This window comes from Euwallacea fornicatus, chromosome 8 (genome assembly GCF_040115645.1).
Source record: "Euwallacea fornicatus isolate EFF26 chromosome 8, ASM4011564v1, whole genome shotgun sequence".
Lineage (NCBI taxonomy): Eukaryota > Metazoa > Arthropoda > Insecta > Coleoptera > Curculionidae > Euwallacea > Euwallacea fornicatus.
In genome coordinates this window covers 3,073,908-3,094,748 of record NC_089548.1, presented here as the reverse complement: position 1 = coordinate 3,094,748, position 20,841 = coordinate 3,073,908, and the positions used below count along the sequence as shown (strand labels likewise).

At 33.1% G+C, this 20,841-nt stretch overlaps 8 protein-coding genes across 11 annotated transcripts in view; 3 read left to right on the top strand and 5 right to left on the bottom strand.

Annotated features, from left to right (window-relative positions):
• LOC136340662 (protein big brother-like) overlaps window positions 1–3,675 on the bottom strand; it is a 30,840-nt gene extending 27,165 nt beyond the window's left edge. For both annotated transcript variants that reach the window (XM_066284893.1, XM_066284894.1), the window contains exons 1-2: window positions 3,382–3,675; window positions 1,215–1,403 (exon numbers count right to left, since the gene is read on the bottom strand). In XM_066284893.1, the coding sequence (XP_066140990.1) occupies window positions 1,215–1,403; window positions 3,382–3,552 (360 nt within the window). In that variant the 5' untranslated portion in view covers window positions 3,553–3,675. The remainder of the gene's footprint in view (window positions 1–1,214; window positions 1,404–3,381) is intronic.
• A 72-nt stretch (window positions 3,676–3,747) lies between these two features.
• On the top strand, window positions 3,748–7,398 carry LOC136340663 (uncharacterized). Its single transcript, XM_066284895.1, has 4 exons — window positions 3,748–5,127; window positions 5,185–5,325; window positions 5,381–5,534; window positions 5,592–7,398. Exons 1-4 carry the CDS (start codon window positions 4,923–4,925, stop codon window positions 5,734–5,736), a joined length of 645 nt encoding a protein of 214 aa, XP_066140992.1. The 5' UTR covers window positions 3,748–4,922; the 3' UTR covers window positions 5,737–7,398.
• On the bottom strand, window positions 6,464–9,941 carry LOC136340667 (uncharacterized). Its single transcript, XM_066284900.1, has 3 exons — window positions 9,821–9,941; window positions 9,504–9,716; window positions 6,464–9,450 (listed from the first exon to the last, which is right to left on the bottom strand). Exons 2-3 carry the CDS (start codon window positions 9,652–9,654, stop codon window positions 9,023–9,025), a joined length of 579 nt encoding a protein of 192 aa, XP_066140997.1. The 5' UTR covers window positions 9,655–9,716; window positions 9,821–9,941; the 3' UTR covers window positions 6,464–9,022.
• A 270-nt stretch (window positions 9,942–10,211) lies between these two features.
• bys (Bystin) lies at window positions 10,212–12,826 on the bottom strand. Its single transcript, XM_066284892.1, has 7 exons — window positions 12,563–12,826; window positions 11,782–11,946; window positions 11,502–11,671; window positions 11,172–11,332; window positions 10,910–11,113; window positions 10,623–10,854; window positions 10,212–10,488 (listed from the first exon to the last, which is right to left on the bottom strand). The coding sequence occupies exons 1-7, from the start codon at window positions 12,692–12,694 to the stop codon at window positions 10,266–10,268; spliced, it is 1,287 nt and encodes a 428-aa protein (XP_066140989.1). The 5' UTR covers window positions 12,695–12,826; the 3' UTR covers window positions 10,212–10,265.
• A 213-nt stretch (window positions 12,827–13,039) lies between these two features.
• Dus2 (Dihydrouridine synthase 2) lies at window positions 13,040–15,214 on the bottom strand. Its single transcript, XM_066284890.1, has 6 exons — window positions 14,914–15,214; window positions 14,542–14,680; window positions 14,148–14,480; window positions 13,604–13,891; window positions 13,218–13,547; window positions 13,040–13,164 (listed from the first exon to the last, which is right to left on the bottom strand). The coding sequence occupies exons 1-6, from the start codon at window positions 15,083–15,085 to the stop codon at window positions 13,056–13,058; spliced, it is 1,371 nt and encodes a 456-aa protein (XP_066140987.1). The 5' UTR covers window positions 15,086–15,214; the 3' UTR covers window positions 13,040–13,055.
• Window positions 15,215–15,286: 72 nt separating this feature from the next.
• On the top strand, window positions 15,287–16,228 carry LOC136340669 (partner of xrn-2 protein 1-like). The gene is made up of 3 exons (XM_066284902.1): window positions 15,287–15,644; window positions 15,944–16,074; window positions 16,149–16,228. The coding sequence occupies exons 1-3, from the start codon at window positions 15,469–15,471 to the stop codon at window positions 16,196–16,198; spliced, it is 357 nt and encodes a 118-aa protein (XP_066140999.1). The 5' UTR covers window positions 15,287–15,468; the 3' UTR covers window positions 16,199–16,228.
• On the bottom strand, window positions 16,105–17,575 carry LOC136340664 (coiled-coil domain-containing protein 28A). 3 transcript variants are annotated; one of them, XM_066284896.1, is made up of 3 exons: window positions 17,113–17,575; window positions 16,892–17,054; window positions 16,105–16,754 (listed from the first exon to the last, which is right to left on the bottom strand). In XM_066284896.1, exons 1-3 carry the CDS (start codon window positions 17,248–17,250, stop codon window positions 16,420–16,422), a joined length of 636 nt encoding a protein of 211 aa, XP_066140993.1. In that variant the 5' UTR covers window positions 17,251–17,575; the 3' UTR covers window positions 16,105–16,419. The 3 variants fall into 3 exon arrangements, with proteins under 3 accessions (XP_066140993.1, XP_066140995.1, XP_066140994.1); XM_066284898.1 differs by having other exon boundaries at window positions 16,105–16,709; XM_066284897.1 differs by having other exon boundaries at window positions 17,116–17,575.
• Window positions 17,576–17,704: 129 nt separating this feature from the next.
• LOC136340659 (protein asteroid-like) lies at window positions 17,705–20,767 on the top strand. Its single transcript, XM_066284889.1, has one exon. The coding sequence runs from the start codon at window positions 17,705–17,707 to the stop codon at window positions 20,234–20,236; it is 2,532 nt and encodes an 843-aa protein (XP_066140986.1). The 3' UTR covers window positions 20,237–20,767.
• Window positions 20,768–20,841: the final 74 nt, after the last annotated feature.

Below are 20,841 nucleotides of genomic sequence, written 5' to 3'. Positions count from 1 at the left end.
TTTTGGTGACAGTTGGGCAAATGCAGAACTGGTGATCCTACAAGATTTGACCACTAGAAATAAGGATCTGACATTTCTTCCCTTAAATGAAGATATTAAACTGGGTTCCTGTGGGTCATGTTAGCAAGGGCCGAGATAGAGCTCTTCAAAACTAAGAGAACGAATGACGCGGTGCTCTTAAAACTGACCAACGGTGGACAATCTACACAATTGTTACGATATTTTGTTTAATGTTGATTCATTAACATGTAAAATAAAGTATTTTCGTGGTTTCATCGTAGATGAAGTATCTAATTAAAGCAAAAGCACTTATCAGTTCTCCGCAATACTATTTATTTATAGCGATTGTAATTAAAATAAAATATCATTCAACCTTGACTATTTTTCTTACGTAAAATCCTTACTTTGAATGTGGTGAAAGCACCCCAGATGATTACGGTTTCGATTTGCTATTGACCAATAAATATTTGCTTTGGTGTTATTTAGAATAGATTATTCGATTCAGCAAACGTTAATTGTATTAATTAATGGGATTGTCAGAGTAACAAAACAATTTTAAAAAATTTGTGAATGAATAATGAATACTTTTCTCACTAGTCATGAAAAATGAAAAAGTTACTCATTCGCGATCGGCAAAAAAAGGTATTCCTGGGTGTTTCACTGGTCGTGAAAATGAGCAAATTTGCAGGACCAGCATGAAAGGGATTTTATTTCGGTTTATTTACTTCCTTTCGTTTTTCAGTTTAATTATTAGCATTTTCTGGAAATTCACAAATAATTCTCACTTCTATGTCAGACGGTTCACTTTCTTACAATGCCATTCTGTCACGGATTTCTATAACAATACGGAGCCCAGACCCAGGAACATAATTGTTAATTTTACCCCTCCCTTAACGTTTCACGATAAACCCGAATGAATATTCTTTCTCAGATTACTGTACACATACATTATTCCAGTTTTGAATTACTGCATTGAAAAGACCCTCGAGGGGTCTTTGTTGCGTTGTCACAACCCCGGAGAATCTCCCCCTTTTAACATGGCGTCGGGTGCGATCAATACAGACGCGGTCCTGCTATTGGTTCGCGGAAACCAGCGTCAGTATGCGCCATTTTGAAACGTTGAATAACATAAAAGACCGGCCTTGTCTTGATGATCGAAGTCGCAGTTTGTTTAGATGATAAAGAACACAATTGAAATTCATAGAGATGCATACCTTGCCTTGCTCCTTCTCGAAATCGCATTGAGTGTCGGGGAGGTACCCCGGGTTTGGAGGGTTAAAAACCAGTTGTAGGTTGGTTCCCGTGGCAGAAAAAGCTATTTCTGTATGTCCCTCTTGGCATGCCGCTAAAAACCTTTTGATTCTCTCGTCAATCGGCCTATCCCTGTGGCCCGTATAGCGAACCTGAAATAATGAATAAATACCTTACAGTTCAAACATAGTAATTCCTAATAATTATTAAAAAATATCGGGAAACTGTTAATTCCAGGGGGGATTTTACAGGTTTATATTTGTGTTGGCCAGCTTGCATACCAGAAATATACACATCTGATTATTAAATAAAGCGAATTATCATGAGCATGTCCGGTTAGTCATGCTGGATTTTTCGGTCGTTTCTTAGTATTCGTTCACGCAGGTTGAAAGCAGAAAAGAGTGTTAGTTGTCCAAGGTTAAAACATCAATAATTAAAATAGACCGAAAAAAGTTTTGTTAAGAGTAAAATTGATGGTTTCGATTAGATTCTGACAAACTATTTTTCGTTACGGTTGTGTAAAACTTTTGAAAACTGCGTCTTCAAGAGCGATGTCTTCTTCATGCATCCAAATTCGTTCAGCTCGCTTAATGTCCGATTTTATTCCATCTATGGCACACACATGACAACTTAAACTTGATGCTCATGAGTTTGCACAATTGACTTGAATCTCACAATAAGTGGCAAAGTAAAAACCTTCTTCAGCTTTGTTTCTTATGTGCGTCTTCTTGGAGTTTTACATTTCAGAATTCAGATCTTTTCCTCATTATGTGTATCATTTGTTAAGGTTCAGTGTTACAGTTTGATGGAAATTGAAAAAAAAAACAGTATCCGAAGGGGTCGTCTTCCACTTCCAAGCACAGCTTCTATATGTCTTCTTCAATTCTGCAGTGATATTAAAGTATCATCGTATTTTTGTTCTTAAGTTGTGATGATCTTCATTCGCAGCTTAATATCGGTAGGTATGAATTTATAAATGAGGTCTTTCATAGTTCCATATGGACGATAATCTTATGAGAGCAAATCTGATAACTGTGCCGGCCAACGTATATATCCATTGTTTGAAACGACTCCACCAGGAAATATTTAAATTAATCAGTCAGTGTTCTAGCGTTATGTGACTCAGTACAATCTTATTGAAACCAGAGGTTAATCAAGCGATTGAAGCAAATGTTATTGATGTAATCCATCAAGTTTTCACTTAAATTCCCGTTTCGTTTATACGTGTTTTAGGCTTCGAATATATATCAAACTCAAAAAAAATTTCTATGATGGAGTTCAAAATAGTTGATACCAGTTAGTGTCCTGAATATTCCTGTAGATCTGCTTCCACAGCAGTTGGCACATTTCGATGCGTAGCTTAATAAATTTCTCACATATCTCGGTTTTCTTAATTTAAAAAAATAATTTTGTTAAAAAAATGTACACTCATTTTGTCACTGTAGGTGAAAAATGTTTTTATTAAACAAAAGGGTTGATGGTAGATTAGACAGCGTTGACGGCATTCTTCGCAAGCGCAGGATTTTCTTTTTATATTTCCACCAAACTACAAAGTTGAACCTTAACATGTGATGCATCATCGTAATTGGAAAGTAAATCTGAATTCAAAAATGTAAAATTCCAAAATGGCAATTCATAAGAAAAGAAAGAGTTGATGGTGGCTTGTAAAATTCAAAACGTAGAATTTTAAATATAACTTCTCCACGTTGTAAGAAAAGAAAAAATAAAAAAGAGTCTCCAAAATTTCAGTTTTTTTGGATATTCCTGAGAGTCATATAGATATTTTTTTAAATTGCATATTGTTTTCCGTTTTACGCATCCAATTCTAATTTGCGCAATTTTGCTCCAATTTGTCCTATCGCGTATCTCTTATGATTACCAAGGACTTTTCTCCGTATATCAATGCATAGGGACACAGTGTATACTAAAGCATTGCCATATGTGATGATTCTTGTGTGACCACGCTCTTTTCTAGCTATTATACTGATACAAAAGTAATGGTATCAGGGTCAGTTTTCAACATAATTTATCAGAAATCAGTAAATCACTTTTATGGTAGGAACAGTTAAGCAATTCGATATCAAAGTTGAGGTAGTAAAATGACTAAATAAGAGAAATTTCAAGACTCACCTCACTTTCTCTGCCAAGCCGCCTAAATAGCTCATCAGACTCAAATTTGGCTTTTTGATCCGGCACTACCCGAGGCATTTTGAAAATGAACCGCGGCTTAGGCTGCTCATACAGTCCAATATTATCGAAAGAAGTATGATGCATCATACCCAAGACTGACGTGTGATCCATATTCAGTTTTTTAAACAACTACCAATACTCGCAAAAAAACACGCAATTACTGAGCAATGTCACTAGAAAAATCCCACAACGACCACCGACAAACAACAATTCAACACTGAAAGGCAAAGTGAGAGAGTGTGGAACATTGTAAACGCGCCTAAGTTTTTCATTGAGGGGACCTGAAATGGGCGGAGCTGAAAACGTATTTCATCCAATCAGATTCGATCTTCAGCCCCTTCTACGTTAAATAAGAAATCGAGTTACGTATAGAAATGTCAGAGGGGAGTGATCACAGGGGCCTATTGCATGAAACTTTATGAGATTTATCTCATTGTAAATCTCATTGTCCTGGTGCATCTGCTTAGCGACTCCAAAAGAGGATTTTGAATTTTTTTTATTGTTATGGAGCGCTTTTGTGAGTGCGTAATTATGTCTGGATTATAGTGTTTTGAGCTTTTTAGATAAACAGGCATTAAACGGGTGTTTACAAAGGGAAAGATGAAAAGGAGAGGCGCGTTTCTATTGAAGACAAACGACTTGAATAGTATTAAGCTTGTTATATCTAATGTGTTCGTTAACATAATTTATAGCTATACTTATATTGCCATAGACGACTTTATTAATAGTTTTTAGTTCTCTTTTCTAGTTTTTTAACATGTCCTGTTTAGAATACATCACGGACTTACTCCCTACTTAACGTAACAGCAAAATCAGGTACATAAAGAGATTTTTTAAAATATGTAGTTTAACAAACCTTCTTTTTATGATCAACCTTATAATGTGCACTTTCTGTTCAGTTTTGCAGCTATTCAAAAGTAACATTTTGTCGATCCACACTAGAAAGTTGACCTAAGGGATCGATAGAACCATTTTCCGGCATTCTTATTTTATTTTTGCAATTCGTTTAGCTGCGAAATAATCCCATAAAAGTGTTAAAACTGTCAATGTCTTAGAAAATAATTCCCGCTTGAAACAGAGAATAATTACAATAGTAGAAACGAGCTAATATGTTTATTTTACTAGTAGTAAAACGATGAATGCGCAGAATTTTTCAAAATATGTCCAGTTTCTCGCAAAAAATATTTATTTAATAATTATGAATAAGTATGTACCTCTGCCGGTATGAAGTCGAACACTTAAAAAGGTGAATAATTACAATTGATGCTAATTAATATGCCTATTGAACTAGTAATGAAGTGGTTGGTACGCAGGACTTTTTCAAATAAGCTTTCCCCTACTATTAAAAGAGGGCGCTCAAAAATTGAGCCTTCAGTTACATTGCCATTGTCAAACATTCCCGTCATCTCGTTTATGTAAAAATCGAAATTTTTTTGTGAGTCAAACGATAGCAATCATCCTTTTATCCAAACGATAAAATCATGTCTGATTTACTTTTAAAAATAAAACGCCATCCTAAGTTCCCCCTAGCAATGGCGGGCCTCGCTTACTTGCTGCTGACAGTAACTAGTGCGGCAGCCCTTTCCGTTTATTTCACTGATATTGCGGGCAGCGATTTCTGGCACTGGCAGCTCATTTCTTACATAATTATGTTGGGCAATGGATTAACAGGATTCAGTGAATTTTGTAAGTTTTTACCAAAGCATGAAACTGCAGCTAGTTTCACACTCGCTTTCTTTGCAGTTGGCGAAAGTTCCTTCTACCCTTTACGGGATCTTTTGGATTACTGTCAACTTACCCTGGTACTGCCTTGTTATGCTGCGGAAATGTGGATCAACACTGAAATGGGACCTGGTGAAATAGCTACAATTCATGCAGGATTGGGTAAAAAAAAATGAAATATCTTAAGAATTGACTAAAGTATGTTATTCGCGCGCAGGAATTATCGCGGTGTTGATGTATATTGTCACGGACCGTAAAAGACGAGATTTGACTGATTTGGCACTATTTGCTAATGCTGGAAGTCTAATTTACATTGCAGCCATAAATACGAATCTTATCACTTTAATAGCCACTGCAATTGTGATCACAGGGTATACCATAGAAGCATATTCTAATTTTATTAATTAAGAAAAAATTGTAATCAATAGTTACTGCATGTACAAACGGCAAGAACCATGCTGCATGGCCCCAGCAGACAAGTTCAATTTCGCAATGGTAGCTTTCGCGTTCTTCTCTTTTGCCTCATTTGATGACAATATCATTCAGAAGATTAAGCCTTCATCATGGGGGTAGGCCATATTTTATTAGTGAGTTGGGATTATAGGCAATATTACGAAAATTAAACGGGGTTTGCTCCTCTAATATGATGTCTCGTGACGATGGCTATAGGTAAATATGCTTTTTCTTAATTAGATCCACATAAAAGGACAATTAAAGGTACTAAGTAAAGCTAGTGAAAATATTAATTCTTACTATTCATTGTCCTAAATCACCCTTAGCTAAAGTGGCAAACGGGTATTTATCCGACAAATGCGCAGTTACGAGTGTTTCCTGACCCCGACGCAAAATAGAGTAGGAATACCAGAGAATTTTACACACGCAAAATGCTTGAGATATCGGTTTCTGATGCTTAATGAGAAACTAAAGCTCTCATGAAAAGTGTCTCAAAAAACAATAAAAGGTGACACTTGTAGTCAGTACTAGCCTTATAGGGTGAGGAAGAAGGAGGTACATTGGTCGAGGGCTCGGGGCGGCCTTGATTAAAAATTTCGCCCAAGGTGCCAGATTTGGTATAAATATTGCCATTTTTTCGTCTCCTCGCAGTTTAATCATATACCCCATCAACCAACTTCACTTCAAAAGCTATTTGTTGAGAGAGTTCGTGGAAAAAATGTTTGTAAAAATTTATCACAGATTACTCAGACTCTCATTCGAAGCAATATGTCTAAAGCCAAGATAAAATTTCTTGCCTCAAACATTCCTGCAGAAATCATTGGTATGGGATAAGAATAATCGACGATTAGTAACGAACTATTTATTCATTTATTCAGTAAAACTAAACAAATATATACATATGTATTACCATGTTTATAAATAGTTTCTATAAAAATAAGTTTTGCTTTATACAGGATGTCCCATAATTAAACCATAACCCTTAAATAACGTAATCTACGTGCAAAAACAACACCAAAGTGCTAAGTAAACACACCTCCTGGAGTGTCTCTTAACAGAGATACGGCTCCTGTCTGTGTGTATGTGTGTAATGTCACATGTTGAGCAACTAGCTTTTGTTTTAAAGCCTACTTCAGTTTTTTACTGAAAATAATAAGAAATGTATGCAAAACATTAAATAGCATTTTTCTCAAAAACGGCGACAGTTAGAGATATTATTCAACAGGACCTATTATGAGTGAAAAACCTTATGTTTACATATTTGAAAAAAGAAATATAAAATTCGCATCTACTAAAAAAAATATGGCTGTTTTTGTAACACAAATTTTGTCAATGGCAATTGAATGATTCAAAGCTAACTACTTTGAACAGATATTTGGATTGAGCACGTCAAAATTATAAGAACACCAAAGTTTCATACATTTATGTTAAGTAGTTTAGGAGTGATTTAGCAAAAATAATCTCATGGGGGTCCTCTTCAAGGGACTGTATCTCTGTTATGGGACACTTCAGGACATATGTATATTTATTTACTAATTTGGTATTATTTTTGCACGTGGATTATACTGTTTCGAGGTTGGCTCCTAATTTTGAGACACCCTGTATAAGTAGGAGATGGATTATCCACCACATAAACTATAGTTACAATAATATTCTGATATGCGAAACTGCAGCCATACAAAGCACAAGATGTATAGGTACTTACTTTGCACTTGGTCACTTAAAATATTTTAAAAAATTTAAAGATAATTAGCGATCAGGTCAAATTAAACAAATAACCCTTGCACATAATTGTTATATTTAACTTAATTATAAGGCGTCGTTTAGGTCTTGCGTCCATAAAATTAAGCCATTAAGGTAATATTTTTTAACACTAAGCAAAACTATATAGAGGTAAAAATTTTGATGCCCACCCATTTGAAATTGCGTAAAAGTCTAATAGCTAACATATATTTTTTACGAGAAAATTGCATATGCAATTATACTCAAACGCATAAAAAGAGGTATTCAAAGACGTCAATGTTTGATATGGGATATTAGATATTTGTTAAGAGCCATGGTTTAGACAATATTAAAGTAAGAAGAAATAAGATGCTGAGGCAGAATTAGTTTTATGACCACATTTAGCAATGAAATTGGGCACGCTCGCCCAAAAATCTCGAGCCCTATTTTAATAAACACAGAATAAATAGAAATCCGGTTGTTATCATATCACAGGCCCAATTCTAACATGACCTTGAAATACTTATATCCGAGAGTACCAAACGTACTGAGCGATTACTGAAATCCGGACGCCCTAGGTAACAAAAATTGTAGTGGGTAACATTCCGAACTTTGGCGACCGAAGAAAGAGCGATTGCGCCCAATAATATCTTAACAGCCAACTTTGTCGGTTTCAATAAAACAAATTTAAAGGATAAACTTTTAGAATTGGCTAATCAGAATTTATTAATTTAGCTCAGAAAAACGCAAAGGCTTAGTTTAAACTTTAAATCAGATAAATAAAACTGATCCTAAAGGAATTGATTTTGTTTAGACATCAGTTTACTGAAAAACCGAAAAATTAGGCCAATCCGATTGCAATAAATTCCTTCATCAGATGCATAAAGATTCTTCAGTAAAGTAGAATCTACCTTTTGGGGATAACACATTTTTTTTTAATTGGTAGCAATGTGTCAGCCCTTCAAGATTGAAGCTAAGGAATTACGGTATTTACTACTACTGGTTTCTCTGCATTAGAAGTGTTTTAGACCTCTAATAAGTTTTGTATTGAGGAAATTGTTTGTTTATTAGATGAAAAGTTGGGTGACTTGTTCCAGAAGAGAACTGTCAGGTCTGTTTATGACGTTCAGGCTAGAGGTCACTGTTAACCCTTGTTTCTAAGAAGTGGTAAAATGGCTCTACCATTTTTCTTCAGTTTATGGAAAGAATTATAGACATTTTTGGGTATTTAGTGTCAAATATTTCTAATTTGAAATTTATCTTTTTGTCAGAAAATTTAAAACAATATGAAATATTGCTAGAATCCAGTAGACATAACTCTTTACTACTAAGAAATTGTCAGTTTGGTTTTTTTCTATCAGCATGGCAGTATTTGCCATTCATTTATAGTAACATGCTAACTCCCAATATCTACAAAGTATGAACTTAACATCTGACAAAAAAATTCATATCTCCTTAGCATAAGGAATTTGTATCTTAATTGTTAATGATTTGGCCTCCTTTTCTAGAGACCCTGTATTTTCCAAAAATAATTTCTTTTCAACTCCAAAACAAACTGCAAAAATTGACCTACTTTGATTTTCCCATATATTAAAATTAGTAGGAAGATTAGCAAAGTTCAGAAAACGAAAGTTTAAAGTTTGATTTTCTAGCATGAACACTCTAAAATTCCTAAAATTTAAATTCAATAAACTGGATCTACAAGTGACCTCACTGCAAAAAATACAAAAAAACACATGGAATAATTAAGTAGATCTTGAGTGGGTACTTCACATGAAAAACCTGAGAGCATGTCTTGCTTAATAACAAAATAACTTAACACATAAGATATTGAAGTGCTTATTCCAAAGAAATTTTCATTCCAATAAGAAACAAAAATCAAAGAAAATGCATTGCCTAAGTGAAAGGCATTTACTACTTCTTGCTTTCGACTGTCATAAAGATATATAACTATAGGAACTAAAGAAAGAAGTATGTGGCTACACATGAAGCTTAAATAATTGTTATACTTAAGCCATATAGTTGCATTGATGGATGGAATTAGTAAAAAATCTTTAAATGTTTCGGTTATTTTATAGTATTTATCAATTTTGAGGCCATATTGAGGGTTACCTAAGAAAAAAAGAAATCATGCTTGAGTTTAACTTAATCACGCAAATACCTACCCCATCTCCATATGCCCAGGAGAGAATGGAAAATTACCAATCCAAATGGCACTTTACTAAAAGGATTCTCATATCTACTTAGGGCTTTAAGGCAGTACAACCCAGTGCCTGCCAAAATTATATGTGATAAAGCAGTGGAGTATCGAACCATATTAATTTCGTACTAGGGGAAAACTTCCTTCCAAAGTGAGGGAAAGTTGAATAGAAGTAGGCCTAGGGGGCACAAAAATAGGGGCTAAATTTCTTATTTCTTCTAATTCTGACTTTTTAATACTTCTACTGTTCTAATTTTCTATTATTTTAAAACAATTACTTACATTTTAACAAATTATCATTATTAGATGTACGATCATGTATTATTGGTTTCAATTAAAACAACTTTTTGAACGAAAAAGTTTATTTACTTTTTAGATTTGACAATAGAAACGTCATATGTCAGATTTGACTTGACCAACTACCAAAACCTTACGTATATTGAAATAACAATGGAACGAAACACTCAGTGTTATAGACTTCGTAGAAATTGAGTGATCGCATTAAATATATTAAATAGATCAGGTTGAAAAACAAAGGTGTCGACAAAATTAATTTATATGCTGATGTATTTATTGAGTTACGACTCTTTCTATTTACATCAGGAAGAATTATGAGATGCACTAATCGTCTCTCACACGTGTTAAGGAATTTTCCTTGCAATAATAATCCATATAAAAAGAACATTAAAACATATTTATTGTTAAATTATATCAAATTATAATAAATTTAGTCAAAATCGATTTTAGGTTCTACATTTTCAGCGTCCCTGCACTTTGCAAACTGCAATTCCCGTCTTATTTCGGCAGTTATGGTGTGGTGATGTTGCTTTTTGAGTAATTCCAACAAAGCGTCTTTTTGCTCCGTTGATATGTCGGCTTTGTATCTCTGCACGAAAGTTAAGAAAGCCTGGTGCCATAGAACTGGCAATTCCCGTTGATCTCTTTCAAACCTTTCAAAAGATTCAATTTGTTGAATATAAGTAGAAAGTAACTTAATTTGTTCTAATAGTCGAGCAATCATCTATACTAAACGCTTTATTTTTGAGACACAGAATATGGCTACTCTAACAAAATTATGACTCACCTTAAAAAATGGAAAACTAGGGCATCTACTACCCTATATGGCAATGCATATTTCTTATCCAGGAATATTCTGAGAAATATCGAGTTCGCTCCCGTATAGTCCATTTCAGCAACTTTGAGCATAGCAGCTGATGAATGCAGCATCGGCATAGAATTTTTGGCAATCACAGAACCGACGATTATTGCTTCGCGGAGAGTGCAGTTACCTGATTCTAGAAGCGGCAGTAAAATACCTATAAAATTGTAACTAAGGCTAAAAATCTTTGTAACTTAATAATATTTAAAAACCTTTCATAAATGCTCCAGGTTTGTAAAGTGCTTTTCTCAATGCTTGGTACAAATGAAAATTCAATCTTTTATATTCAGCGAGATCGTCTCTTACACGCGGCAAAAGCACCAAATTAAAGAATCTCTGAGCCATATTCTCTTTCAAATTGGAGGTAAAAATTCTAGTTCCTTGGTACATCGCAGCGGCTGACCAACTCATAGGATCTGAGATATATATTCAAAATTTTTTGATGACATTGTAATAACTCATTTCGCTACTAACCAGTTATATACAAAATTTGTTCCCAATTTCTCAAATTTGGGATGATTTTAAACGCTTTTGGAAGTTTCCCAGTACGGTATTTTTTCAAGACGTCCCTAACGCCTTCATACATGGTTTTAATCCTGGGATCTAAGTCTTGTAATTTCAATGAACCAACATCACTAAAAATATTTTAACAAGGACAAGTTTAACTAATTATTTCCATTAATAATATTAAAGAGTAATTTAAAAAGAACGACATCTTGCATCATTCCCCTAAGAAAGTGATCAAATTAAAACTCAAGCATTAATTATTTAATAATATTTTGACTAAATTTGGAAATCACATACCTGAAATGTGTATCTAGCTCAGTTTGTTTCTGTGTAATTTTTTCCATAATTATATCAGCTAATGTTTTTTGAGGAAGAGGGTTTAGAAGCATGAATTTTTCTATTGCTTTTTCATCATCTTCATTAATCGTAATATCTTCATAAAATGTGTCTGGTTCAGAGGTACCCTCCTATATAAAACAAGCAATGGTAGAAAATATTAAACAAGATAGGATTTTTTTAAGATTACAAGGTTTTCCATATGTACTTTATTTGTTATTATGTATACTACTGCACATACCTCATCACCACTCTCATCTGAGTCACTATGTGTTCCATCATCAAGATTGACAACTTGGAATTTCTTGCTAACACTTGTTCCGGCATCCTCAGCACCTTCTTCCAATTCCCTTTGCTGCTTTCTGGCAGTAGATAAAATTTTTCTGGACAAAGTTGAATCCACAAACTAAAAAAACACCAAAATCAAACTGAAATCTGTACTACTCAAGTGAATGTGAACCCAACTTTGATGCTATCAATGTAATTAGAATTTCAAGACCTTTACAACTTAGCTTAGATTATAAAATTAATCCTTTAAGACAGTTTTGCTAAAACTTACTTAAGACATTTAAATTCTTAGATTCTGGACTATATAATGAATAATATCTACTAATAGTTCTTTCTTGACCATCTGGTGAAAGTAATTTTGTAAATACTTAAAATCTCCTTTGTTACATGATAAAACTTTTAATACCAACTTCCAGTCTTTTCGTTCAATCATGGAGTAATTGGAAACGTTTTTGTCTGCTGTTTCATAGTTTAAAAATAGCAGAAGGAGATCACATTTGATCATGCATATAGTAAAAAATAACATATAATTGAGCAAAAATCTTAATATATCCAGGCTAGCCTACTATCTTCAATGATATACAGATCTAAAATTGGTCAAGTTGTTGAATTATTACGAAAACCCTTTCCCAATGTTAAGTTTTAGCTATTTAGTCTTTAAAATTACTTGAGGGCCTCTATCATATATATTTCTCATTTCATTCACTTTTTGGCATTCCTTATAGGAAACTTACCTGTTCCTCCTCTTGGTCCTGCTTCACCTTGGTTCTGTTTTTGCTTGTGGCAAATTTCATATTATAAATATCTTGTTCCAACGGCACTTTCGAAGCCATCTCAGATGGTTTAACTTTTTTAGTTTTCCCCATTGCTTTTTATTATTTGTTTCGTATTTAAATATTATTTCTACTTATTATCATATTTCAATAATTTCGGATTTCTTGAGATGTTTAGCGATGACAAACCTAACCTCAAACAAAAACGTGTTTTAATTGACGTTGTCAGTGCAAAGTGCAGATCCGGAGTACAAAACTGACGATAAACAGCTACAAAATAAGCAGATAATCGAGGAAATGGCGCGAAGTAGTCAAACTTACGCATTTGTAGAAAGTAATTTTACAGTTACTCTATTCAAAAATAGATAAGTTCTTCTAGAAATTCAAAAGTTGATAGAGAAGGTAGTTTTAAAAATGAAATTAAAAATAAAACAACAATCATTTTTAGACAGTGTTATTCAAGTATACTTCCATTGGTAACTAACGTCGTTCGATCTATTAATCCTAAACCCACACAACATGACAAAGCAGCCCCTTGTTCAGCAAATCTTTTATTCTTTTCCCTGTAACATACAATCATGAAGCATCCATTATGTCAATATATCAGCTACCATACCAATAAGAGGAAGTATATCTTCTCTCATCAACAGTTACAATGGCCCTAAAAAGCTTATCTTTATTGATAATTTTATATTTCGGCACTTTCAGCTTATTTTTCCCACAATATGATATGAGCCTGCTCTTTGGTAAATCAGGGTCGTGAAAATTAACCCTTATAAATGCACATTTTACAGCATAAACATCTAAGTCTTCTACAGCATCTAATTTTGACCTCTTAGGGCTTTCATTGAACATGTCAGGACTTATTTCTCTTCTACCAAGCATTCCTTTGGCTTGAAATTCTAGTTGTCGCTGTCTACAGTAGCCACCTAAATGCCATATTGAACTGCAATACCATATTATAATTTTTATTTAATATTTATTGCACTTAATTCTGCGTACCAAATTTGTTCCAATGTCTGACACTCTAAGAATCTTTTCCCTTTAGGCGTTTCCTGCAATTCTTTCAACATATTCTGAACGCAATATTTCGTGTTGCTGGGAGAATTATCATAATCTACAGCTAGCTTCAAATAAGCTACTATAACATCTTCTAGATGTTTCATCCCATCTTGACAAAATATCGAACAATTGGCTTCTGCTGCTCGCGCGATCATTACGCTGCTAGCGCCACATTCGTCTCTGAATTTTAATATATCACTGTATTTATCTATTTCCCTTGAACCACCACTGAAAATAAGACAATGTTATATTACAATCCAGATTACTGATCATATTTATTCAGCAGGAAGAGTATGTGCAATGCTTTTTACTAGTTTAGGTGTTAAATTAGTGTAATAAGCAGGTTATATTTATTATTTTTGACATTATTGTATCACCTTTAAAATAAAAACAATGCTATTGCTAAATGAAATGATAAAAAATGCTAATGACATTGCAGAAAAAATATAAATAGCTGTACATTTCATGGAATAATTTTACTTACTTTGCAATCACGGGAATATTAATGGCTTGTGCCACAGCTGCTATCATTGAGTTGCGATTTAGATGTTGTGGCCTTTCTATTTTAGTTCTTCCATGAACTGCAATAGCTGAAATCCCAGTTGAAGCCAGTTCTTTAACTAAACTTATCATTGCCTCCATGTCTTCAAACACCCTGATTTTACATGTTACTGGAATTGATACATTTTTTACCAATATTGATAGAATTGCTTTGGCTTTTTCTGGTTGAGTCAACAAGGTGGCACCCATCCCACCTTTCAAAGAAAATTCTTTGGGGCAACCCATATTTATATCAATACCAGCTACATCATTTTCTCTATAAAAGAAATAATGAAAAGGAATTTTTTTAACAATGAAATGTTGAAAATGCTTCCTACATCATTTTTCCTACTTTTAAAGCTCTGCTCGGATCACATGTGCCTAACTGAACAACAACTTTATTCTTTTCTATTGCACAGGTGCGAAAAACTATTGTCCCATCTGATTTATCTATATAATCTATTGTTCCAAGAGCATCTGAAAAAAATATTATAAAAATGGTACATCCCATTTACTTTTGCACTCTAAATTATCTTGAGAAGCAAACACGTTCTGTAAGAATGTCTAGCAGACATAATACAGATAAAAAAAAATAGGAAACACACAGAAGTTTGCATTTTCAGATAAAAACTTGATATGCATGCAGTATCCCATGGAATATCAGTAATTTTTTACTAAAGAAAAAAGTTGTTTTTAGTGTTTAAACTTACCATTAACTATTCTGACTGATTTCAGTAATTTCCAATCAATGATTTCTTCGGAATAAACTATATCAGCACCATAATGTAGGGCTAATAGCCGCATCGGAAGTGTTCCAACCCGAACCATTGGGGCTAAGATTATTTTATCGTTATACTTTAAACCATCCTTTCTAGTTACCATATTTATTATAAATACACAATAATGATTGTCAGCCAAGAGAGAATTAACAAAATATATTAATTATATTATTATTTGTTTAAATATTAGAATATATGAAAAATAATATCTACAACATTAAAAATTTGAATATACACCACTAACCTAAGATACTTCTGACAAGTAGTAATGACAAGTACTGCTACTGTCAACGATACAAACTACACGCATCCCAAAGTAACATAAATCAACATGATTTGAATTAGATATTGTGTGTAGTAAAGTTTCAATAAATATTTTCGTTTTAAAGAACTGCAAAAAAGATAAATGAAAAAATTATACTAATTTAAGTGCTCTATTATCTAAAAATTTTTGATCTAAATCTGACGAGATACGTTCAAGTTAGAATGACCCATCAATGTTCAATAGACTGGAGCATAGACGATTACAAGGACGAAACGGAGCCTGAGGAGCATTGGGAACTTCGCAAAGCTTTTATGAAGGTCCACAAAGGCAGATTTTCAGAGGAATATTTGGTAGCATTAGCGAGGACATTTACAAATATTGAATTTATGGGATGTAGGTAAGAGAAAAAAAAATATATAGGTGGCAGTGAGGTTTTATGGACAATTTTGGATATGGCCTCCCCATGGAATACTACTAAAACCATAATTAAATTAAAGTTAAACATTAACAATTTACTAAGTACCCTGTTAAGATAACAGTAAGTAACACAATGATCAAAATTCTGTTGCCAAAACTATTGGAAGCATAAATCTTCTCTTTATTGAAATCCTCTGATGTTTATTAGGTACTAAAAATGGTACCCTTATCACAATAACAAAATTAAAATACAGGAAAATTGTTATCTCCATTTTTCAGTTACCCTGCACCAGTCATGATTAGAATTGCAGAATTATCAAAAGAGGTGGCAAAAAAATACAGGGAATCTAAAAAAGACAAATTACAAAGGACATTTGTTACTGCTTCTCATGCAGCAGAAAACAAAATAAGTAAGTTGTGATAATTTGAGTTTGCTCATACAATTTCTTACTTAAAATTTTATTTAATTTTAATTATATTACAGAAAAGCGTCAGTCAGATACTGCCTCCTCAATCTCGAATAAAAAATCCTGAATGTAAATGATATAATTATGTGTTATAAGTAAAAATAAAACCTCAAAACATTGTTCTAAAACAAACCTTTGTAACAACCCTAACAATCCCAACTTCTCTTTTTTTATTCAATCAAATTTTCATAAGATGAAAAATTACTTTACATTTGAATTATTTTTAGGCTTCCTAATATAATAATTTATAACAATAAAAATCACAGCACATTTAACCATAAAATAAGATTACTTTGTGGAATTACTGTGCAATGCTTCTATTGAAATACTGAGCTGTTCAAGTCTTTGTATCAATTGACTCATGGTATTTTGGGAGGATTTCAAACTATCCTCTGATAACGAAGGAACATTAGCAGACCCTGCCAAGTCGAAGTGCAACTTGGCCAATTTTTCTTGCTGCTCCCTAATGTTTGTCATCTGATCCATTGTGTTCCCTCCTCCAAATGCTCTTAATTTCCCTGAATGAAAATCTGCCAATAATCCGAGAAGAGCTCTTTCCATGTGTCGGACATCTGGCACTTGGGATATAAAAGAATGGTGGTGGATATCTGTTTTTGGAAGCTCTATCCATGCAGAGAAAAAAATAAAAAGAACAAAAAAAAATGAAAACAAAAAAAAATTGGTGCAAAATAAACTAGGAATACTATAGTAGAAAAGTAATGAAAACATTACTATGAATTACTATTTTTTTAACATTTACCTTTATGAGGATTCCTTGGTCGAGCAGTACTAGCCTTCAAAGGTTCTCTAAAAGGCTTCCTTTCGTTAATAAAGGCTATTTTTGAGCCTCCTGTTGAACCAACCTGTCCTCTCCCTGCTGACCTCGTTACAGAACTATGGCTTGTATTTCCTGAAGATGAAAACTACAAAATAGACACACATATTAGGCAGAGTTTATCGAATAATTTGAAACCCATTTACTACTTTGGCGCTTCTTATAGGAGACATGACTTTCGATTCTGTGGTGTCAGTGGGATCTTCTTGAATCGTACTGTCGTCATTTTCGGCATCACTTGAAACTAGTTGCTGAAGTTCTGATATTTCTCCTCTTGATTCCATTGGGTACAAATTTTGATTGTGATATGTGGACACTGGATTTAGATTTATTTATATTACATTTACTATTTTACGTCGCTTTTCTTCTATATAGAATCAGATATTTTTATTTACGAAGTTCGTTTTGTTTTTATTTTACTGTCAACTTTGACGTATCTTGAGAATATGGAATTGTTCAAGAATTCCATTGCTAGGAGTGATGCACCAAAAAACTGTATCATGATCATATTTTCTTCTTTTAAATAAAGTTGAATGTTTAAAACGAATCACTTCGTTTTAAACGACCCAAAAATTGGGAATTGCCATTTCAAATAATATTAAACACGTCCCGGTCATCATTTAAAAAATTTCACTAATTTTTAATTACTAGTTAACCTTACTTTCCATAGATGTAATTTCCATTGTTGACATGGCATTTTAGCATGTAAGTGGGATACCAAAAGTGCAGTAGACAAAAATGGGAATTCAGGGCTTCACGAAATTTATAAACGATAGAGCTGAGGATTATTTCGAAAATTACGAACTTCGAGATTGCAAATTGATAATAGACGGCCACAGCGTATCTTGCCAGTTGTACAACTGGAAACATTGGCAATTTGATGCTAGATCTTTAAACTGCTATGGGGGAGATTATGACAAATACGCTTGTATTGTGGAGAAGTTTTTCGGAATGTTTAAAGACGTCCGTGTTAAGCCTATTGTAGTATTTGATGGTGGCTTTGAGCAACGGAAACTGCCCACAATCATAAGTCGAATGCAGGACAAAATCAATATTGCTGAGCAGTTGGATCCAGTTTTTGAAGTCAAGCAACCAAATAAAGTCGTGTTCCCATTGTTCTTGCGTGAAGCATTCAAAGATATTTTAAGAAAGTTGGATGTCGAAATGGTAATGTGTGAGTATGAGGGAGATACAGAAATTGCTAGTATCGCTAGGAGTTTGGATTGTCCAGTTTTAACATTTGATTCAGACTACTTTCTATTTGGGGCACAATATATTCCCTTTAAGACATTGGACAGTAAAGTTACTTCTGTTGGGAATTGGAGAACTGGCCCTTATAAATGCATTTCTTGTAAAATATATAAGATTGAAAAATTTTTGGAGAGCTTTCCAGGCTTACAGTTAAATACCCTTCACCTATTGCCCGTATTATTAGGAAATGACTACATTGATAGCCATTTATTCAACCCTTTTCTTTGCTCCATAGGGATTGCTAATGTTAGCCATCAAAGTAAGATAAAAATGGTGCTTGGGTGGCTCAAAAGTCAAACCCCAGAAAAAGCTGTGCAATTTATTTTAAATAGTTTTAGCAACAAGAAAGAAAGACTTTTTGTGTTAAACAAAATCGAAAAAATTGTTGCTTCATATTGCTTTATTGAAAGCCAGTTCTTTAAGCAGCTGAACATTAAGAAACATGTTGTCAAAGATTGTAAAAAAATAGATTTCAAATGCATAAGAGAAGCAATTGAAAGTACAAAAAGTAAGATTGAAACTAGTATTACAAAACCTCAAAATTATAATGTTATTGTTGACCCTACTGAAGGCCCAAGTGAAAATAATTTAGGCAAAGTCAGTGCATCAGAATGTATTTTACAAATACAGAAACAAATTGGAAGTACAGAAAATGGTGAAATGTGTATCAAATCTGAAAAAAACAGTAATAAATATACTGAGAAGAAAAGAAAAGGTGAGAAAACAATTGTGAGCATCAAAGGAACTTCAAGAGAACAAGCTGGAAGTAATTTGAATAACAAAGATTCAAATGACAACTCTCTAAATACAGTTATTGTTACTCAATGTGAAGAAAATTATGACTCCAAAACAAGTTCCAAGGAAAAATGCAGAAAGGATGAAAGAGAGTTAGAAAAGAGTACAACTGATGTTAAAATTGAAGCAAATGGTGAAGAGAATATTGAAAATATTGCAAGAGGCAATGAAGATTTCAATATGTCTGATATCTCTAGATTCAGCTTTGAAGAAACACATTTAGAGAAAAATAATACTTCAAAAAATGCAATTTCTAAGCAATTTATAAAGAACTTCACCAGGGCATTGTATCCATCATCATTTATGGACATTCTTACCCAAAATATCTTTTATCTAATTCCCCAAGTTGAAGATTACCGTAAAGAAAATTCTCATAAAGTATCCTTTGATATATTGCGTGCCATCCACAAAATTGTGACAAATTCCCAAGCAATGGACTTTACAATAGTAGGAAGAGGTGATGGAACTAAAGTTGAGAGGTTTCCACAAGAACAATATTTGGAACAAGTGCCTTCTTTAGAAGAAATTGAAGAATTGACTCTACAGGAGAGGAGAGATGTGTGGTTTAAAATATTGAATATAGAAACTAACTTTGCATCAGTATTGGAACATTTTCCTACTGAGTGGCATACTTTCCTAGTTTCTCTAAAATTTATTGCTTCAAAAATATCTTTTGAAACCTCCTTGATTTACTCTTTAGTATTATGTTTTATAATTCTCAATTATATTGATCAAAAAATAGGATATTATAGGTCACCTGAAAGGTACAAGAACAGATTTCATTCTTTTATGCATAATTTGCCGCCAAACAATGATCATGTACCATTTAGAGTAGATAAAAATTGTTTTTACTACTTTCCTACCAAAGACTGCATAATTTTATTACAAAAAGTATTGAGACATTTTAAAATTGACCCTAAAGAGAACTCTGTAACATTTGACAGGCATTTAGTTCATCAGATGGCTCAAATCCAAAGTGTATTATTACATGTAAAGTATTTAAATTCATTATTAAAATATCCATATCCAAACTTGATCATAAGTCAGGTATTTAATTCCACATTTATATATAATTTAACCAGGACTTTTAAAGAAAGATCTGCTGAGTTAGAGACAAACTATTTAAATGTTTTCCTTAAGGACTGTCCAAGCGTTTTAGCCGGATTCAAATATGTGTTAAGTATGTTAAATAAACAGATAATTTTATGCAATCAAAGTTTTTAAGTATTTAATATTTTTTTTGTTGGAATTTAAGCTGCTTATACATATATGGTGGATTTATATACTGCATTTATATTTTTATACCAATTTATTTATTTACATAATTTTGGGTAAGAAATTGTTTATGTACCTTTAATGTTAATTAATTCACAACACTCAAATCTAGGCAGAGACATGAGTTTTGACATATTAACTAAACCTAAATGGTGTAGGATGGACTGCCTTGTCAATAATTACGATCTATGGAAGTCCTAGCATTGCTTTATCAAAAACTGTCATCTTTTTTTCTCTGATTGTAATCAAATCCTTGGCATTATACACCAAGCCACAAAAGCCTCAAGTCTCTTTCTACACTAAGCTGTACCTATCTATACCTACATTTACTTCAATTTGAAATAATCTTTTAATTCAGTTTGGAAGTGATAGATGATACTTAGAATATGGAGTTTGGTTTTGAGATTTTTTGCATATCTTTTTGTTATTTACAAAAAGAAGATGGAGAACAAATAAAAAGTAAATAATTCATTGATTTAACTATTGACCCCAAATTTTTTAGAAAACAAACTGAGAAATATGTGATTATTTAATAAAAGTTACGAGTCTCATGA

Bases quoted from the DNA above. Each gene is read 5' to 3' on its own strand.
- LOC136340663 (XM_066284895.1), top strand. From the start codon at position 4,923: ATGTCTGATTTACTTTTAAAAATAAAACGCCATCCTAAGTTCCCCCTA. The intron at 5,128-5,184 runs GTAAGTTTTTAC...CTTTCTTTGCAG, and splicing joins AACAGGATTCAGTGAATTTT to TTGGCGAAAGTTCCTTCTAC. The intron at 5,535-5,591 runs GTATACCATAGA...TGTAATCAATAG, and splicing joins ACTGCAATTGTGATCACAGG to TTACTGCATGTACAAACGGC.
- LOC136340667 (XM_066284900.1), bottom strand. From the start codon at position 9,654: ATGGTTCGATACTCCACTGCTTTATCACATATAATTTTGGCAGGCACT. The intron at 9,451-9,503 runs GTAGGTATTTGC...TTTTTTTCTTAG, and splicing joins CCTGGGCATATGGAGATGGG to GTAACCCTCAATATGGCCTC.
- bys (XM_066284892.1), bottom strand. From the start codon at position 12,694: ATGGGGAAAACTAAAAAAGTTAAACCATCTGAGATGGCTTCGAAAGTG. The intron at 11,947-12,562 runs GTAAGTTTCCTA...GTGTTTTTTTAG, and splicing joins AGGACCAAGAGGAGGAACAG to TTTGTGGATTCAACTTTGTC. The intron at 10,489-10,622 runs GTGAGTCATAAT...ATCTTTTGAAAG, and splicing joins CTAGTTTTCCATTTTTTAAG to GTTTGAAAGAGATCAACGGG.
- Dus2 (XM_066284890.1), bottom strand. From the start codon at position 15,085: ATGGTAACTAGAAAGGATGGTTTAAAGTATAACGATAAAATAATCTTA. The intron at 14,481-14,541 runs GTAGGAAGCATT...TTTCTTTTATAG, and splicing joins TTAAAAGTAGGAAAAATGAT to AGAAAATGATGTAGCTGGTA. The intron at 13,892-14,147 runs GTAAGTAAAATT...TCTTATTTTCAG, and splicing joins AATATTCCCGTGATTGCAAA to TGGTGGTTCAAGGGAAATAG.
- LOC136340669 (XM_066284902.1), top strand. From the start codon at position 15,469: ATGACCCATCAATGTTCAATAGACTGGAGCATAGACGATTACAAGGAC. The intron at 15,645-15,943 runs GTAAGAGAAAAA...TCCATTTTTCAG, and splicing joins ATTGAATTTATGGGATGTAG to TTACCCTGCACCAGTCATGA. The intron at 16,075-16,148 runs GTAAGTTGTGAT...ATTATATTACAG, and splicing joins TGCAGCAGAAAACAAAATAA to AAAAGCGTCAGTCAGATACT.
- LOC136340664 (XM_066284896.1), bottom strand. From the start codon at position 17,250: ATGGAATCAAGAGGAGAAATATCAGAACTTCAGCAACTAGTTTCAAGT. The intron at 17,055-17,112 runs GTAAATGGGTTT...TCTATTTTGTAG, and splicing joins CTATAAGAAGCGCCAAAGTA to TTTTCATCTTCAGGAAATAC. The intron at 16,755-16,891 runs GTAAATGTTAAA...CTGCATGGATAG, and splicing joins ACCAAGGAATCCTCATAAAG to AGCTTCCAAAAACAGATATC.
- LOC136340659 (XM_066284889.1), top strand. From the start codon at position 17,705: ATGGGAATTCAGGGCTTCACGAAATTTATAAACGATAGAGCTGAGGAT.